This window comes from Sciurus vulgaris, assembly GCF_902686455.1.
Source record: "Sciurus vulgaris genome assembly, chromosome: 17".
Taxonomy (NCBI): Eukaryota; Metazoa; Chordata; class Mammalia; order Rodentia; family Sciuridae; genus Sciurus; species Sciurus vulgaris.
In genome coordinates, this window is record NC_136478.1 from 55135723 (window position 1) to 55155956 (window position 20234).

Sequence of the window (20234 nt, forward strand, 5' to 3'; positions counted from 1 at the left end):
TTTTAGGTCCATCTTGGTGGGAAAAAAGGCAGTCCCAAAGATTGCTTGGTAACACCTTTGTGAGGCTAGGTTTGTTAGTTACTCACATGACCATTACATCTGAACTTAATGGTTCACTCACTTAGTGAGAATAGCCAGACACTGTAACAGCCTTTCATTAACTCGCATGCTGAACTATTAGCTTCCTGAAACAAATGACAAAAACTTTGTATACTGGTCTCAAAATCAACTAGGTGTTGTTTGACAACTCACATATGCTAATCACTAGGCTTTGGCATGCACAGCCAAACATAATGGAATTGAAGGACCACATGAGATGGGGGCAAAAGATTCCTGTGTGATTATTCTCAGTGATTTTCTAAGTCAGCTGCTCCCAGTTCCCTGGCACTCATTCAACTTTGTCTTCAGAGCACCTCCATGTTCCACACCTGGGTTCAACCTCTCTGCTGAAAGATTTGTTAAGGGTGCTTAGATAAACTAGTGAGTCTTTTTCCATGATCATGAATACAGAGTCATAGAAGCCAGTTGCCCATGGGCGTGTGTCCACTACTCACAAGACCTTTAGAAACCATTTGCCTGAAGCCCCTGACAACATGCTTTATCAGAAAGTCTGACCCATATTGAGCCACACTAAAACTGCACTTGGGTAGCTAGTCTCAAATTAAACTGAGCCTACGTATTTCTCTACATTTCCTGCATCCATGTAGCATGCAATTTTTGATGCTGAATAAGAGAAACATGGCAAATGAAGGCTTCACCCCAAGCATTACATTCATGGGTTCCTTGGGTTTTCACCTCTGCATGGATCTTCTAATGGTTGACAAGGCTGTGCTGTTAACTGAAACTTTTGTCACACTTGTCACATTTGTCAGGTTTCTCCTCCTGGGTGTTTTCTCTTGTTCTGGCTAAAGGTCTTTCCACATTCCTCATATTTACGGCAATTTTCTTCTGAGTTTTCTTTCTTATGGATAATATTAGTGTTTCCTCTGACTATTTTCTGTTCCTGTGTCAGAACAGATTTCTATGAAAGAATGTCTTTACTGCACAAGCGATAAGTCCCCAATCAAGAAAATCTCTCCTAGGCTTCTTGGTTCTTGATACCTTGAAGAATCCCTTCTCACCATAAATTCCTTTGGTGCACTTCACTATAAATAAAGCATTCGCAGAATTTTATATCAAAGATTCCTGTGATATTTCCCATAAGAATATTCTTTTCTGTTTATCTAACTTACCAAGAATTTCAAAGGTTTCTCTACCCATGGGGTCCTGGTCAATTTCACTTTTAATTCTTGTAACTATTACATCCTATGGCTTCACTTCTTTCTCAATTTCTTTAATTTCTTGTTTTACAGTTGGTTCTTCATCCTTATCTCCATTCAAAACATCCAGTGAGACCAGATTCCCATTATTCTCCATCATGACATCTTTATAGAGGATTCTCTGAGCTGGGTTCAGATAATCCCACTCCTTGCCATCCTGCTCCAATTTCTATTTGCATTTGCTTGTTACAAATTGAATTGTTCAATTCAATTCAATTCAATTCAATTCAATTCCATAAGATTCATTAAGCCTTAAGTTCAGGCACTGTGCCAGGTGCAGAAGACACAGAAGAAGGTTAAAAATGGTGCCTTGTCTTTGGCTCCAGTGGAGGCTTTTCCTGGCCAGAGAAGAATGATAGTCTCATAGACAGGCTTTGTTGAGGCCTAGTCAGCTCCTGGAAGTTAGACCCAATGAAGCCAATGTTCCCTGACTGGGTAAGCTAGGTCCTGCCTCAGTCCCTGAGTGGTCAATTCCCCAGTGGCCTATCAGATGTGCTTCCTGGCTGCCCCTCAACCTTGAATCCTCTCCCCTGCCTTGCTGCACAGTCTTTTGGAAACTGAGTACTTTGTGTTGAAAAGAGTGACTAATCCAACCAGCCGTCCTCAATACATGATTGTTCACATTTTGAACATCAAGGAATCTTTAAGTATTTTGTGTTGGAAAGAGCAACTAGTCTAACTAGCAGGTCTCAAGGGATGTCAGCAGCAGCCTTGAGTCTCAGCCACAGCCTGTTTATGGAGGGAATAAGTAATCATTGGAGGTGTGGGCTGGCTGGATATAAAATGTCTGAAAAGTAGTATTAAGAAATAAATACAAAAGATGAGAAATAAATTTTTCAAAGTGGGGCATTATCGGGTGGAAGAGACCTGCTGGGTATGATCCTAACAAATGGAAAATCCTGTGAATGCTTTATTTATAGTGAAATACACCAAAGGAATTTATGGTGAGGAGAGGGGTTCTTCAAGGTATCAAGAAGCAAGAAGCCTAGGGGAGATTGACTTGATTGGGGACTTATCACTTGTGCAGTAATTCTTCTTCCTCCAGGCAGTTGGCTCCATGAGACTAGTTGGGGCACTGGTATCTCTCTCCACCTTCCAGGAATTGTGCTTGAGCCTTCGGCTGTTGGAGTCAATAAATTCCTCAGAATCACAGACTTCTCTTTTTACAGGACGTCTGCCAAAGCAACAGAGCAATCTCAAGATGGGCGAAATTGCACCAAGAGTTCTCCAAGGGCCTACCTCTGCTTTAGAGTTGGCTCAGACATGCCCACTGTTCATTCCTGGCTTCCAACATTTGAGGTCCATAGGGGATGGAGGGACATTCAATCTGCTTCAGATAATGGAGAAATGCCAAGGGACACCTTCCACTTATCTTTCAGGTAGGTAACTATCCATCTGCCACAAGCACTCATACACTGGGATTCCTTTGATTCTCAAACCCTGGGGGAAAATTTTTTCTGTACTCAATCTGATTCAAATACAAGTTGGAACATAGAGAGAGATAGCCAAGGAAAGGATAAACTGTAACACCATTTTATAATTAGACTTGCATGAATAGAATTGCTCAAACCAATTTAAGACCAAAGAAAAGAGGTGTCACTTTTTAAAAAAGTATTTTATAATGGTATTTTTTTATACCTTTGTTTTATTTACTTATTTATATGTGGTGCTGAGGTTGAACCCAGTGCCTCACGGGTGCCAGGCAAGTGCTTACCACTGAGCCACAATTTCAGCCCAAGAGGTTTTGCTTTTAAATCCAAACTGTTATAAACTTTCTTGTACTCTGGGATTCTGCTTTTGCATTAAGTTCCTACCTAAATGGTACAGAAAGGGGCATTCTAAAGAATGCTACAAATCTTTCTAACCTCTTACTTAGATAAACTCAATGTGATTTTCACTGGTATGATAATTTAGCCCCAACAAGTACTCCTCAAAAAGATGTAATATGACGCATGAAATCTACTTTTCCAAGGAAGCCCTACCTGATGAGGCTGAAGGAGATCCCTCTACCAAATAGGTGACACTAATGAAAAAGCTTTTACAAGCATCAGGTTGTAAAGATTAGATATCTTTATTGCTCAAATGAATACCTTAGACATTACACAAACTAAATGGTGTGTATATGTTTCTAACAACTCCATTAATGTTTCTGAAGTCTTAAATGGCCTCCACAAAATGAAAGGGCTGACTTTGATCCAAAAGTGCACTCTGATCTGATAAATATGTTTCATATGCTCCTTTCAAGAGTATTTATGGCTGTTTCCTCTTTTTAGAAAACCCTCTTTTTTTCAGCTCAGTTTTTCTATTTGTCTTTGGTTTTATGCAGCTAAATTAGTTTTTTTTCTGATCTTTTTTTCAGAAATATTGTTTTGTCTAATAGGAATTTTTTTTAATAGTGGTGATAGTGCAAGTGAATTTGACCACCATTATAGCTGACAGACTCTACTCCTAATATCCTCAATTTCCCAGGTCCTCCCTGAGTTTAAGGCATAATGTAAACATTGGTGACAGAGTCTGTTTATTTCTAAAGGGTTAACTTTGATAGACACTGTGTAATTCTTTTTTTTTTCTACCTGTGGAGATTCAGTACCTGGTAAAAAGTTGCTAAACCTTTGTTTCCTGTTTTATGTGTATTTCTACATATTTATCATGTTTGCATATATGCTTGTAGCATATATTGTTTACATGGTACCAGAATCACTGGCATGTTAGACTCCACCTTAAGCCTTAATAAACTACTCATTTTCATGGTTTTCAGGGACTGGCTAACAACTTGCTGTTGTGCTAATTCTTTGCAGAAAATGTGTTACTGTCTTGCTTATTGCTGTCTTAATATGATCTCTTCCCTATGTATGACCCATGTGGTCATCTGCCAACTGCCACCATGGATCTCTGGACTGCCCTGATGTGTGAGATGCCAAAGCTACAAATAGCCTTATGAATGGAATCCAAATCCAAGCTCCTACCCCACTGGGGGCCCTTAGGTAGGCCTCTGTAAGAAGACCCTAAGTCCTGTCTCCTGCCAACACTCCTTTTCATTTTGAAGCAGCCAGAGATGCCATCATCCTTTCCCCCAGTTAGGAAACTGTTATAAACACTTCTTCAGAGTGGGGAATGACATGGCTCCCAGGCCACCAAGTTGTGCAGCCAGCCCACTAGTCTCTGCTGAGAGCAGCAACAGTTTGGAGGAGGGGTGGAGAGGCAGGCAGCAGCCCAGGGGTGCTGAAGCATGGCCTGTGTTCATGAGGAGGCCACCCTCTCAGCACAGGCCTAAGGCCCTGTAGGCCAGTACTGAGGTGAGCCAAGGCACACTGGCCAGTGAGAACACTGATGCAGGAACCCACTCCATGCACTGCTGAAGCTCTGGAACGCCTAAGCATACACGATCCTCTGACTGAAACATCCAGCTTCCTGAGGAGCAGTGAGAAAATGGAAGTAAGGATCCCTGAATGGGATTGCAGGGCTAATCAATAGCATTTAGCACTTTTCTAAAACCTAATTAGCATAATTTTGTGCCAATAGCATTATACTTTTCCAAGCTTTTATTAGAATAAGTTTGAAAAAATAAGTTTGACCCAAGTGCTAGCACACTGAGATGGGAAACCCTCTTGGGTCCCCTCCTGCCCTGCTGGACTTCTGTTTCTGTTCTTCATACTCTCTTATACTCACTCTTATACCCTCTTATACTCTCTCTTATACTCACTCATCCTGGTCTGTGGATTTCATTCTTTTTTTCCCTGTTGGTCAATATGTATTTTCTTTTTAAAAAACTTTTATTTATTTTTTCATTAATATTTTTTGATGGTGATAAAATTTTTTCCATACATGTACATAGGGTAATAATTTCTGTCTAAATCTACCATCCTTCTCATCCCCACCCATCCCACCCTTCCCCTCATTCCCCTCTGCATAATTCAAAGTTCCTTCCTTCTTCCCTACCCACCCCCCACTATGGACAAGCATTCACTTATCAGAGAAAACATTCAGCATTTAGTTTTGTGGGATTGGCTTATTTCACTTAGCATGATCTTCTCCAATTCCATCCATTTACCTGCAAATGCCATAATGTCATTCTTTAAGGCTGAGTAATATTCCATGTGTATATGTAACACATTTTCTTTATCCATTCATCTGTTGAAGGACACTTATGTTGGTTTCAAGGCTTAGCTATTGTGAATTGAGCTGCTATAAACATTGATGTAGCTGCATCACTGTAGTATGCTGATTTTAAGTCCTTTGAGTATAAAGTGAGGAATGGGATAGCTGGGTCAAATGGTGGTTCCTTTCCAAGTTTTCTAAGGAATCTCCACACTGCTTTCCAGAGTGGTTACACCAATCTGCAGTACCTTTGGCAATGTATGAGTGTGCCTTTCCCCCCACATCCTCCCCAACATTTATTGTTACTTATATCTTGATCATTGTCATTCTGACTGGAGTTAGATGGATCTCAGTGTAGTCTCAAAATGCATTTCTCTAATTACCAGAGTTGTTGAACATTTTTTCATATATTTATTGGTCAATTGTATTTCTTCATCTGTGAAGTATCTGTTCTCTTCCTTAGCCCATTTGTTGATTGGGTTATTTGGTGTTCAGTTTTTTGAGTTCTTTATATGTTCTGGAGATTAGTGCTCTATCTGATGTGTTTGTGATAAAGATTTTCTCCCATTCTGTAGGCTCTCTCTTCGTGTTATTGATCGTATCCTTTTCTGTGAAGAAGCTTTTTACTTTGAATTCATGATATTTATTGATTCTTGATTTTATTTCTTGTACTTTAGGAGTGTTGCAAAGGAAGTCAGGTCCTAAGCCAACATGATGAAGTTTTGGGGCTGCTTTTTATTATATTATGTTCAGGGTCTCTGTTCTAGTGCCTAAGTCCTTCATCCACTTTGAGTTGATTTTTATGCAGGGTGAAAGATAGAGTTTTAATTTCATTTTGTTACATGTGGATTTCCAGTTTTTTCAGTCAAATTTGTTGAAGAGGCTACCTTTTCTCCAAAGAATATTTTTGGGGCCTTTGTCTAAGTAAGTTAACTGTATTTATCTGGGTTTGTCTTTGTGCCTTCTATTCTGCACCACTGGTCTACCTGTCTATTTTGGTTACAATACCATGCTGTTTTGTTACTATTGCTCTGTAGTATAATTTAAGGTCTGATATTGTGATGCCTCCTGTTTCACATTTGTTAAGGATTGCTTCATCTACTCTGGGTATCTTATTTTTCCAAATGAATTTCATGATTGCTTCTTCTATTTCTATGGAAAACTGGCATTGGGTTTTTAATAGGAATTGCATTAAATCTGCATAAATGTTTTTGGTAGAATGGTCATTTTGACAATATTAATTCTGCTTATTCAAGAGAAAAAGAGGTCTTTCCATCTTCTAAGGTCTTCTTTAATTTCTTTCTTTACTGTTCTGTAGTTTTCATGTAGAGGATTTTGCATCTTTTGTTAGATTGATTGCCAAATATTTCATTTTTCTGAGGCTATTGTGAATGGAGTAGCTTTTCTATTTTTTCTTTCAGTGGTTTCATCGCTGATGTATAGGAACACAATTGATTTATGGGTGTTAATTTTACATGCTACTACTTTGCTGAATTCATTTATTAGTTCTAGAAGTTTTTTGGTGGATTTTTTGGATCTTCTAAATATAGAATTATGTCACTGGCAAATAGCAATAGCTTGAGTTCTTCTTTTCCTATTCATATCCCTTAATTTCTTTCTTCTGTCTAATTTGCTCTGACTAGATTTTCCAGAACTATGTTGGATAAAAGTGGTGAAAGTCATCATCCTTGTCTTGTTCCAGTTCTTAGAGGGAATGCTTTCAATTTTTCTCCATTTAGAATGATGTTGGCCTTGGGTTTAGCATACATAGCTTTTACAATGTTGAGGACTGATCCTACTATGCCTAGTTTTTCCAGTGTTTTCAACATGAAGGAGTGCTATATTTTGTCAAATGCTTTTTCTGCATCTATTGAGATAATCATGATTCTTGTCTTTACATTTTTGATGTGATGAAATATATTTATTGATTTCTGTATGTTGAACCAACCTTGCATCCCTGGGAGGAACCCCACATGATCGTGGTGCACTATCTTTTCAACATGTTTTTGTACGTGATTTGCCAGAATTTTGAGAATTTTTGCATCTATGCTCATCAGGGATATTGTTCTGAAGTTTTCTTTCCTTGATGTGTTTTATCTGTTTTTGATATAAGGGTGATACTAGCCTCACAGAATGATTTGGAAGGATTTCCTCCTTTTTATATTATGGAATACTTTGAGGAGTATTGGTGTTAATTTTTCTTTGCAGGTCTTGTAGAACTTGACTGAGAATACATGTGGTTCTGGGACTTTCTTCATTGGTAGGTTTTTGAGGGCATCTCCTATTTAATTTCTTGAAACTGACCTGTTTAAATTGTGTATGTCCTCCTGATTCATTTGGGGTAGGTTATATTCTTGTAGAAATTTGTCAAAGTATTCAAGATTTTCTATTTTATTGGAGTATAAATTTTCAAAGTCATTTCTGATTATCTTCTGTATTTCAGTAGTGTCCTTCATGATATTTCCTTTTTTATCACAATTTATAGTAATTTGTGTTTTCTCTCTTCATTAGTGTGGTTAATGGTTTATCAATATTATTTTCTTTCTCAAAGAACCAACTTTTTGTTTTTTCAGTTTTTTGTATTGTTTCTTTTGTTTCAATTTCATTGATTTCAGTTCTGATTTTAATTATTTCCTGTTTTCTGCTTTTGGTTTCGATTTGTTCTTTTTCTAGGGCTTTGAGATGTAATGTTAGGTCATTTATTTTTTGACTTTTTATTCTTTTAAGGAATGAGCTCAATGCAATGAACTTTCTTCTTAGCACTCGCTTCAGAGTGTTACAGAGATTTTGATATGTTGTACTAGTATTCTCATTTACCTCTAAGTATTTTTTTATTTCCTCCCTGATTTCTTCTGCTAATCATTGGTCATTCAATAGTGTATTATTTAATCTCCAGGTGTTAGAGTGTTTCTATTTTTATTCTATCTGATAGAATGCAGGGTATTATCTCTATGTTTTGGTATTTGCTGAGAGTTTCTTTGTGGCATAAGATATGTCCTATTTTATAGAACAATCTGTGTGCTGCTGAGAAGAAAGTGTATTTAGTCACTGATGGATAAAATATTCTATATGTGTCTGTTAAATCTAAATTATTGATTATGTTATTTAGTTCTATAGTTTATTTATTTAGTTTTTATTTGGAGGCTCTATCCAGTCATGAAAGATAGGTGTGTTAAAGTTACCCAGTATTATTGTGTTGTGGTCTATTTGCTTCTTGAAATTGAGAAAGGTTTGTTTTATGTACACAGATGCTTCATTGTCTGGGGCATACATATTTATGATTGTTATATCTTGTTGATGTATGATTCCCTTAAGAAGTATGAAACATCCTTCTTTATCCCTTCTGATTAATTCTGGCTCGAAGTACACTTTATCTGATATGAGGATGGAATTCCCTGCTTAATTAGGTGATCCATGTGAGTGGTATGTTTTTCCCAACCTTTCACTTGCAATCTGTGGATGTCTTTGCCTATGAGGTAAGTCTCTTAGAGACTTGTTAGGTCTTATTTTTTAATCTAATCTGCCAGTTTATGTCTTTTGACTGATAAGTTTAGGCCATTAACCTTCAAAGTTATTATTGAGATATATGTATTCCCAGTAATTTTGGCTTATTTCTAGTTTTTAATTTGAATTAGTTTCTCCTTTGATTGACTATTCCTTTAATGTATTTCATCCCTTTTTGGATTTCCTTCCATTTAATCTTCATGGAATATTTTGTTGAGAATGTTCTGTAATGTAGGCTTTCTAGTTGCCAATTCTTTTAACTTTGTTTATCATGGAAGGTTTTTATTTCATCTCCAAATCTGAAGCTTAATTTTGCTCAATATTGGATTCTTGTTTGGCATCCATTTTCCTTCAGAGCTTGGTATATGTTATTCCAGGACCTCCTAACTTTGAGGTTCTGGGTTGAGAAATCAGCTCAGACTTGATTTGGTGCCCCTATATATAATCTGATGTTTTTTCTCACAGCCTTTAAAATTCTACCCTTATTCTGTATGTTAGTAATCATCATTATAGTGTGTCTTGGTGGGGGTCTGTTGTAATTTTTTATATTAGGGGTCCTGTAAGCCTTTTGTATTTGATTTTTCCATTTTATTCTTTAGGTTTGGGAAATTTTCTGATATTATTTCATTGAAAATATTGTGCACACCTTTAGTTTGTATCTCTGTGCTTTCCTCTACCCTGATTAATTGTAAATTTTGTCTTTTCAGTTTATTCCATAGTTCCTGAAAGTTCTTTTCATGGTTTCTTAACATCTTCTCTCTGTGATTAACTGCATTTTCAAGATTATATATTTTGTCTTTACTGCCTGAGGTTCTGTCTTACAAGTGTTGTAGTCTGTTGGTTATAATTTCTTTTGAATTTTAAATTTGGTTTATTGCTTCCTCCATCTTGAGAATTTCTGCTCTGGGTACTCCAGAATCTGTACCTCATTATTGAAGTGATCTTTTACTTCCTGTATTTTCTCTCTGATTTTATTGATTTCATTCCTTACACCATCATTTACTTTGCATGTCCGTTTATGTACATTCTAAACCACTTCTCTGACATTTCTTCCACTGTGATGTTGATGGATTCTGTTATTGGAATATCTTTGTTTGGAGTGATTTGTTTCCTTGCTTTTTCATGTTGTTTATGTGTCTACCCATTAGCAGTATTAACTCTGAAACAGTAGAGTTTCTCCCTTTTGAATTATAGTGTCCTTGAAGGTTTCAAAATCCTTGGTATTTAGGGGGAGATAAATAATAACAACCAATTCAAACAATATAGAGCATTAAACCAAATAGTTACTTCTATGATGTCTACAATGTTAATTATCACAGTAAAAAGAAATGATATGATCAGTTATTGCCTAGAATATAAATAGGAAGTTTGCAAAATGGTTGACAATTTCCAATGGTGGGCAAGGAGAGAGCAGAAGTGATACAGGATGTGATGATTATGAGTGAGAAGAGAAGATGAAGTAAAAAATACTAGAAATGAGAAAAAAACCCATATATATAAGTATGTATAAATGTCCACGTACCACTAAGTTCACAATCAAACAGAGAAAAAGAGTAAACAAACACACAAAATAGAAAAACAAAATAAGTTCTTGATGAAAAGTTAAGGAATTCTTTCCATTGGAGTACAAAATGTTCCCAGCTTCTCCTCTCAGCAGTGTTAGGTGGGGTCTTCTGGGGTGTGGTGCTCCACCCTCTGGATTGCTGGAGTGAGAGAGGTAATCCCATAGGTGGAATTCCTGGAGGTACGGTTTAGGCTTAGGTGAATCCAGGCTCTTTCCTGAATGCTAATTGGTCTGGAGATTTTAAATCAGCTCACCTCCAGTGTCCACTACTAGCTGGTCCATGCTGGAGGACTTCACCCCAGAGAATCTCCCCTGGGTTCCACTCATTTGGTGGGGGAGCCAATTCTTAGTCCCCTACATCATCTTTAGACCTCATGTTTCCTGGTCTTGGGTTCAGTCTCCAATCAATCTCTTCTGTCTCTGCCCTTTTGAATTCCTGGCCAGATGCATTTTTCTCAGCCAGTCCTGCAAGCAGCTGGACTGGAAGGGAAGGGATAGAGTTGGGTGGGTTTCCCTGACCAGTTGCCCCCTGTGTAAACCTTTCTCCATGTTTAATTTTCTCCTGGTGATTGAAGCACACTCTATGTTGTGCAGTGTGTGTTTTCTGAGTCTGTATTTCGAGCCAAACTCAGGTTTGTCAGGAATCAGCTTCCTCAGCTGCCAGCTTCCATGCCACGACTGCACACTAGTTCCTTCCCTTGTCCTCAGTCCACCACCTGGAGAGATGGTGGCTTCTTTCCCTGCACGTGGATATCGTGCAGTAGGTCTTTCAGGTTTGGTAGGTAATGCCCTTGATCTCTAAATGCTCCATAATGAGACATGCCTCAGGCCTCCCAGAAATGTGAGTTCCTTTAATTCCCTTTTCCCTCCACTTTGTTCATGGAGGGATTTCTCTGGCTGGAGCTTCTGGCCTGGCTGAGGCAGTGGTTGTGTTGCTGGGGATTTTTTCTTGTTTTATTATATCCGTCCTCCTAAGTCCCTGATCTGCTTTGAATGTCCAGTTTTGAATTCCAGTAAAGTACTCCACCTCTCCACTTTTTGTGTTCATTCACCTTTTGGAGAAGATGCTTGTCTGCTTTCTTGGTTTCACACCACAAAGCTGTCAGGAAAATGACCTCCTCTATTTTGCCATCTTGAAAATCTAGCTAGAATATGCATTCATTCCAATTTTTTTTTTGGATTAGAGATCAAGTGGTAAAAAGTCAAAAACAATGTAGCAAAAGAAAATACAAGGAAGCATTAAGATGAGCACAACACAGATTGACAGAGATACAGTGAGTTATCATACTTAGAAACTGGTTAAATATCCTTATTAAGAAGATCACAGTACCATGCCATTTTTATTACTATAGCTCTGTAGTATAGTTTAAGGTCTGGTATTGTAATGCCTCCTTCTTCACAAAAACAGCATGGTATTGCCACCAAAATAGACAGGTAGACCAATGTTACAGAATAGAAGACACAGAGAAAACCCCACACAAATGCAGTTATCTCATACTAGACATAGGTGTCAAAAACATACATTGGAGAAAGATAGCCTCTCCAACAAATGATGCTGGGAATACTGGAAATCCATATGCAGGAAAATAAAATTAAATCCCTATCTCTCATCCTGCACAAAACTCAACTCAAAGTGGATCAATAATCTAGGAATTAGACCAGAGACCCTTCACCAACTGGAAGAAAAAGTAGGCCCAAATTTTCACCATGTCAGCTTAGGATCTGATTTTCTTAACAAGACTCCTAAAAGTGCAACAAATAAAATCAAGAATCAATAAATAGGATGGATTCAAACAAAAAACATTCTTCTCAGCAAAGGAAACAATCAATAACATTAAGAAAGAGTCTATGGAGTGGGAGAAAATCTTTACCACATATACAACAGAAAGAGCAATAATCTCCAGGATACATAAAGAACAGAAAAAAACACCAAACAAATAACCCAATCAATAAATAGATTAAGGAATTGAGCAGTCACTTCACAGAAGAAGATCAACAAATATATGAAAAAATGTTCAACATCTGTAGTCATTAGAGAAATACAAATCAAAACTACTGTAAGATATCATCTCACTCCAGTCAGAATGGCAATTATCAAGAATACAAGCAACAATAAATACTGCTGAGAATGTGGGAAAAAAAGGTACACTCATACATTGCTGGTGGGAATGCAAATTAGTGCAACCACTCTGGCAAACAGTATGGAGATTCCTCAGAAAACTTGGAATGAGACCACCATTTGACCTAGTTATCCTACTCCTTGGTTTACACACAAAAGATATAAAATCAGCAAACTACAGTGATGTATGCACATCATTATTTACAGTGGCTCAATTCACAATAGCTAAGCTATGGAACCAATCTAGATGTCCTTCAATAGATGAATGGATAGAGAAACTGTGGCATATATACACAATGGAATATTACAAAGTATGAAAGAAGAAGAAAATTATGGCATTTGCTGGTAAATGGACGGAGTTGGAGAATATCATGCTAAGTGAAATAATCCAATCCCAAAAAATCAAAGGTTAAATGTTTTCTCTGATATGGGGATGCTGATCCATAATGGTCAGGGGGGAAGGGATAAATGGAGGAACTTTGAAAAAAATTCTGATTGAGCCCAGTGTGATGGCATACGTCTGTAATCCCAGTGACTCAGGAGGCTGATGCAAGGGTACCACAAGTTTCAGGTCAGTCTCAACAATCTAGCAAGACCCTGTCTCAAGATAAAAAGAAAGGGCTGGGATGTGGTTCAGTGGTTTAGTTCTCCTGGGATCAATCTCTGGCCCTAAAAACAAAACAAAGCAAAACAACAAAAACCAAACTCAATTGGATATGCACATTGGTATTAAATGAAGGATAACTATTTTTATGGTGTGGAAAACCATAAGTCCACAGAAGTAAAGAGCAACATTTTTATTAGGCAGAATTCAAGAATATAATAAAATATATATTTTGGGGACAGTATCATAATGTTCCCCAGGTTGTCCTTAAAATCCTGGGTTCCAGCAATCTTTATGTCCCAACCTCCAAGTAGCCGGGACTACAGGTATGCAGCATTCCAACAAAATAATTCATGTTTACTAAATATACAATATAGGATGTAACATTTAAGAAACTTTATGTGAAAAATAACATGATAGTCATGCAAAACAAATGCTCCGTATCTTGGTGTGCTAGTTTTACTGATGCAAGCAATGCATATATTTAAAAGCACTATACACTTAAAATTAGTGCATGTACTTAAAATTTATTGAGTAATCTTTCAGTTCAAGAGAAGACACATAGGAAAAGAAAGAAATTTACCACAGAGTTGTCAGATTATAAAATACTCTCAGTAGCCCCATAACAGTTACATAATTGAAAAGATAATTCTAAAAATTAAATGTAAACATTTTGTTGATTTTTCACTTTTGTATAAGTTGAAAATTAATCTTTTAAAAGTATACATTTTGATGACACAATAAATTTGTAGAGATGTAAGATAGAAAAAGAAATCTTAGTCAGACATGGTGGTGCACACATGTAATCCCAGCAACTCAGAAGACTGAGGCAGGAGGATCATAAATTCAAAACCAGGAACTTAGCAAGAACCTATCTCAAAAACAAGCAATCAAACAAACAAACAAAAACAAAAACATAAAAACAAAAGAAACTGGCTGGTGATATGGCACAGTGCTTAAGTATCCCTTGGATAAAGAAAAAAACTGAAAAAAAATTAATTTTATAGTATTTATAAAAATTAATCTTAAAATTAATTTAATTTAAAATTGTTTATAATTTTTAAATAAAATTTGTAAAACAAGATGTAACATGAATACATATTTTTACAGCAGATAAATTTGTGGGGGGAAGCCTTTTCACTCACTGCCTGACAGAATGTCATTCCCAGCCCACCCCTTGTTCTGACAGCATCCATAAGGAGTGCTGTGTTGTGAATGTGATTTGCCTTCCAAGGGCTCATGGGTTGAAAACTTGTTTCTCAGAATAAGGCTGTTAAGAGGTGGGGCCTAGGGGGAAGTCTCTGGATTATTGGGGTGTACCTTTGGAAAGGGTGGATGTAGTTCTCGTGGGACCCCAGCTGTGCTTTTGTTTCCTGTCTAGGATGTGATCTCTCCTGTCACATGCCCTCCTGTCATTGTGATGCACCATGAGGCTTACACTAGAGGCAAGCAGATGCTGGTGCCATGACCTCAAGCCTCCAGAACTGTGAGCCACATGAGCATCTTTTTTCTTTATACATTAAAAGCCTCAGGTATGTTGCTATAGTAACAGAAATATGGATGAAGACAAGGGGGATTTGGAGTAACTTCTTGCAGGCAGGTGAGTTGAAAGGTTTTCCACTGACCTTTGCTGAAGTTTGGCTGGAGTAAAGACATTATTATCCAAAAATTGCATGTCTTGTTAGACTTCCCTTGTCCTGGTCCTTTGACTAGAGGGAGGACTTTCGGACATGCCTTGTTGGTGTTCTTCCATTACTCTTCTGGGTTGTTGACATCTTTAGTTCCAAGTCTTAGACAAATGATGTAAAAGAAAGTCCAGAAATTCACCAACACTTTATCCTTTGGACTTGAAGACTCCAGTCTGCCTTTTTTGCTGCACCATTCACACTCTTATCTTTGTTTTATAGTAGTCAGGGTTTTTAGACTTACCTACCAGGAAGAGCAGGAAAAATGGTCTACTCCACTGAAGCAGACATTTCTCTACTATGGATTATGACTAACAAAATAATTAAAAGGAAAAAACTCAATATTTTAATACCTTTAAATTTTTTATTCAATACATAAAATTATACATATTTAGAGATTATTGTGTGATGCTTAAATACATGAACAATTGTATAATATTCAAACCAGGGTAATCACATCTATATTTCTTGATATTTTGAACTGAGCCCCATTTTGCACAGGGTCCTGCAGATTATGTAGAAAGCCCTGTACTCTGAGTACTTTCCTCACACTTTGTGACCAGATGGTACCTAGAATATAAAATCCCCTGATCTTGGAAGGAAGGACTTTTCTTTTCCTGGATCCAAGAACTCAAGGTTCCCACCACATTACAGTGAGAATCCTGGAAAATTGTGCTCAGGTTGGAGCCCCTCTTTCCCAGTATGGGTGTCAGGAGGCCTAGACTCTGCCAATCCTGACCTTCTGGAAGCCCAAGTTCTATCAGGCTGTAGCATGCTATGCCATTGACTTGTTAGGGAAGGAATTTGCTGCTCCCCCTAAGTATCAGATGAGTTGAGTCTTCCTTGAGGATTGTGTGATTGACAGGTGTTAGATGGGCTCTGCTATGGTTTGGGTATGATTTGTCCCCCCAATAGCTCATGGACTGGAGGCTTGGCCTCCAGTGTAAAAGTACTCAGAATGGTAGAACCTTTAAGAGGTGGAGTCTACCTGGAGGTGATTAGGCCTTGGGGGAAAGCATTCTGGGAAGGGATCAATGCCTGTCTTGCAGGAGTAACTTAAGTATCATGGGATTAGGTTGGCTACCCATGGAGTGGGCTGTTATAAACCAAGTTCAGCTCTGTGGTCTTGCTCTCTTGCTTCCTCTCTCACCATGGGACCTCTCTCTTCTGCACACACCTCTAACCACTATTGTACATGCTCCATCTGTGATGTCATTCACCTTGGTGAGCCAGAAGACCTCACCTAAGGCTGAGCAGATAGGGCTGCCTGATCTTGAACTTTGGGCCTCCAAAACTGTGGCTAATGTACTCTTTTCTTTATAATGTACCCAGTCTCAGGTATTTTGTTGTATCAGGTCCTTGCTGAGATATACAGGGAAGGCTCCAGAGAACTTCTTTTAAGGAAGATATGGTATTGATTTTTCTGGGGGACACTGAATTGAAGATGTAGGTAATTCACTAAACTCCTTTTTCCCTCAAAATTTCCCCCATGAACCTAATATCTGATTACTTAATAGTCAAGATTAGGTACTTTTATATGGCACCAGTAAGGTAGGATTTCCTGAAAAGAAAATAAGAGAATAACTTAGTTGAATAAATTTAATTTTATTATGAGAATTTTGAAACTTTAATAAAATATCTATAAACAACTTCAAAAAAATGTGCTTTCTCATTTTTATAGGAAATGAGAGGGGGAGGGGGCAGGGAGAAGGAAAGTGAACAACATCACTACCTATGTATATGTATGATTACATGTATGGTGTGAATCTGCAACATGTACAACCATAGAAATGAAAAGTTGTACCCCATTTGTGTACAATGAAACAATGTGTCTGTAAAAATAAAAAATAAAAAAATACATATTAAATGTCCAAAAAAAGGTTATATACTTCTCTCATTCTGTTTTCTATTTTGCTATAACAAAATGCCTGAGATTGGGTAAATTAAAAGGAAAGATGTTTACTCTGGTTCATGGTTCTGGAGTCTGGAAAGTTCACACACCAACATCTGGAGAGGGCCAATGCTACCTCAACTCCTTATTGGAGCTGAGATGAAAGGACAAGTGGGTACATTGACAGTTGAAAGAGTGTGAGGAGCAGCCTTGTTATAAACAACCTACTCTCAAGGTTACAAATCTGGTGAGAAAGAGAACTCACTCCTACCAGACGGCACTAAGACATTCATGATGGCTCCACCTCCAGTGATCTCAACACTCCCACCTACCCCCAACCTCCTCCATTTCTAAAAGTCACTCAGCATTGAAGAGTTAAGATTCCACCACATGAACGTGGGGGACTCACTCAGACCATAGCAATAATTAAAACCTGCAGCATGGCCGATTACTTGATACCAGATTCTGCTCCCCAGGGTGGTCTGGATGAAGTCAGATCTGGCTGAGGGCTGGTTGGGTGGTGTTCCTGCAGAAAGAGGAAGGGAGACAGCAGAGGGGCAGGGGGAGGGGAAGGAGGAGGAGAAAGACAGAAGGAATTGAGGGAGTCACATGCTTACTCAGGGATGGGAGGTGGAGCCTCAACAGGGACTTCAACCAAGCTCTGTCCCCTGCTGCCCCTCCCCCAGCCTGGGCTGGATCACAGGCTTACCTGGGCACAAATCCTGGAGATGGGGGAGGACCTGCAGTCAGGCTTCATGCCTGGGACCTTGAATGTCACCACTGCCTGATTCTGAGAACCCCGGAACTTCAGGCAGCAGTGCTGGAAGCAGGGATAGAAGATACAGTTGGGGACACACAGCCGGGTTGCATTCAGGGGCAGGATGGAGTCATTGTCACAACACTGCTCCAAGGGGTTGTAGGTCTGGTCGCCACACCTGGGCGCTGGCTGGCACAGCAGAAGGTCAGTATCTGGAAGAGTCATGGATGAGCAGGTTTGAAGGGCCAGTGTAGGACATGCCCTCCACCTCAGCAGCATCTCCTCCTCACCACACCAATTCTCACCTGTGACTCCATTTGAGTCTGATGAGCCCAGGAGTTCAGCAAGGAAGACAGCAGCTGAGAAATGTGAATGAGAATGAGAATGCTGGGAAGGGGCAGTCTGAGCACCAGGCTGAAGTGCAGGGTGAGGTCTCTGAGCTTTGACTCACCACTTAGAGTGGACTTTGGGGCCCGGTCCTGGGGTCTCAGTGGCTGATGAGGAAATGCAAGGAGGGGTCTGAGAAGAGTGAAGCTTCTGAAATTTGCAGGTGGGAAGAGAGGGTGCAGTCAGAGGTGACAGGGGATGAGTATACAGAAGAGAGAATCGAGGTTCAGAGGTACAAAGACTCAACTTGGGGCTGGAGTCTCCTTACCAAACATTCGGAACAGCATGGTTCTGGTTAGGCTGTGGAGCAGAGGGAGGTAGAGCAGCAACACAACTATCTGGGAGCTTGGGCTGTGGCTTATAAAGGGATCAGATAAATGCCTAGGGAGGAATCTAAAGAAGAACCCTCCCATCTCATATTATCACAGATGCAGTGCTATTGCTGGGAAGGGTTGGGCACAAGAATCTGCATGTAGGAAAAACCCACAGATGAAACCACATATCAGTTTTCAAATTGACTGACACATCCTATCCTGGAAACTTTTTCAAATTTGTGACTCTGGTGCTTCTTTTTCATTGCTGCTGGGGGAACCCCAGTTTTGTGTGCACACCACCCACCAACAACTGTCTGTTTCTAAGTTTCCCATTCTCCTCATCTCGAAAAGGGAAAAAGTCTTGTTTCATGAAAGAAACAAACAAAAAAAAATGAGTACAAAATAAATAGCATCTGGAACATGTCAGTGAATATCATGAAGCTGATAGCAATCAATAATCTCTTACCAGGAGGAGGAAAAGCTGAGATATCATTTACATAAAAAGGACTAACAAAGTCTAACAAGGCTGGAGATGATAAGGCCTTAATTGTAAATCTTAGCACTGTTGGAGTTATCAGGAATGTAAACACAACATTTACTTAAGTTATTACTGTCATCTGATTTTTCTAAATTATCTTTTATTGGCATGATCTCTTTGTTTAGTAGAGATCCCTTTATTTTTGTTACTTAGGATTAGAGAATCATATTAGCAAACATTGATTAAGTCTACCTGTATCAGAGGATAGAAAGACCTGTAGGCCTTAAAATGACTAAAAACTTACAACTCTGGCATTTTCTTTTGATAATTATCAGGCATTTTTGTCTAAGAATCTTTGTGTCACTTTTAGTTTACTTATTTTGGGGGGACTAACACAAGTGCACATCTCAAGTTACATTAAAAATAGCTATTGTTTAGTTTTTAAAAAATGTCCAGGAATGACTTTGTTTTAGTTTTAACTGTTTTTGCTAGGTGTTTAAGATCAAGCTGGTCAAATTGACCTTGTTCCTATCTGCTGTTAAGAGTCAGCTGAGTTCCCACAGGGGTCACTCTTGGGGAACTTGAGAGCAGCGTCTTAGCTCCTTTAGTGCCATTCACCTGGTAGGGTTTCCTTGATGAGGTGGCTCCTTTTGGAAGCATTAGGGATGTCTCCCTTTCCCAAGGACCCTCCTCTGCAGCAGGTGCATTGACTGGCTTCTCATCCTCTAGTGGTATCATCAGTCTCCCTGATTGGAAGTTTGTGTGGCCCAGAGTTGCAAAGCTCCTTAGAGAAGTTTTCTTGTTCCCTGGGTTTAGTCTGACTCTGAGGGCAAGAGCCAAATATTGATTCTCTTGACCCCTTTATTTTAACTTTAATCTTTAAGTTTTGATCTTAAACACCCAGCAAGTTAGTTTCACCAGTCATACATTAAGAGTACTGTGTTTTACCAAATAAATACAATTTTCTCATACTAGACAAAGGTGCCAAAAATATGCAATGGAGAAAAGATAGCCTCTTCAACAAGTGGTGCTGGGAAAACTGGAAATCCATATGCAACAGAATGAAACTAAACCCATATCTCTCACCCTGCACAAAACTCAACTCAAAACTGATTAAGGACCTTGGAATCGGACCAGAGACTCTGCAGATTATAGAAGAAAAAGTAGGTTCACATCTTCAACATGTTGGCCTAGGACCAGACTTCCTTAACAGGACTCCCATAGCACAAAAAATGAAAGCAAGAATCAATAACTGGGATAGATTCAAACTAAAAAGCTTTCTCTCAGCAAAGGAAACTATCATCAATGTGAAGAAAGAGCCTACAGAGTGGGAGAATATCTTTGCCAATAGAGCACTAATCTCCAGAATCTATAAAGAACTCAAAAAACTCTACACCAAGAATACAAATAATCCAGTCGACAAATGGGCTAAGGAAATGAACAGACACTTCACAGAAGAAGGTGTACAAGCGATCAACAAACATATGAAAAAATGTTCAACATCTCTAGTAATA

At 38.7% G+C, this 20234-nt stretch overlaps 1 protein-coding gene across 1 annotated transcript in view; it reads right to left on the reverse strand.

Annotated features, from left to right (window-relative positions):
• Nucleotides 1-20234, reverse strand: part of LOC306647876 (insulin growth factor-like family member 4) — a 467977-nt gene that overhangs the window by 211612 nt on the left and 236131 nt on the right. The window contains exons 2-4 of the mRNA XM_079117456.1: nt 17847-17900; nt 17494-17753; nt 17244-17310 (exon numbers count right to left, since the gene is read on the reverse strand). Coding sequence (XP_078973582.1) covers nt 17244-17310; nt 17494-17753; nt 17847-17900 — 381 coding nt within the window. The remainder of the gene's footprint in view (nt 1-17243; nt 17311-17493; nt 17754-17846; nt 17901-20234) is intronic.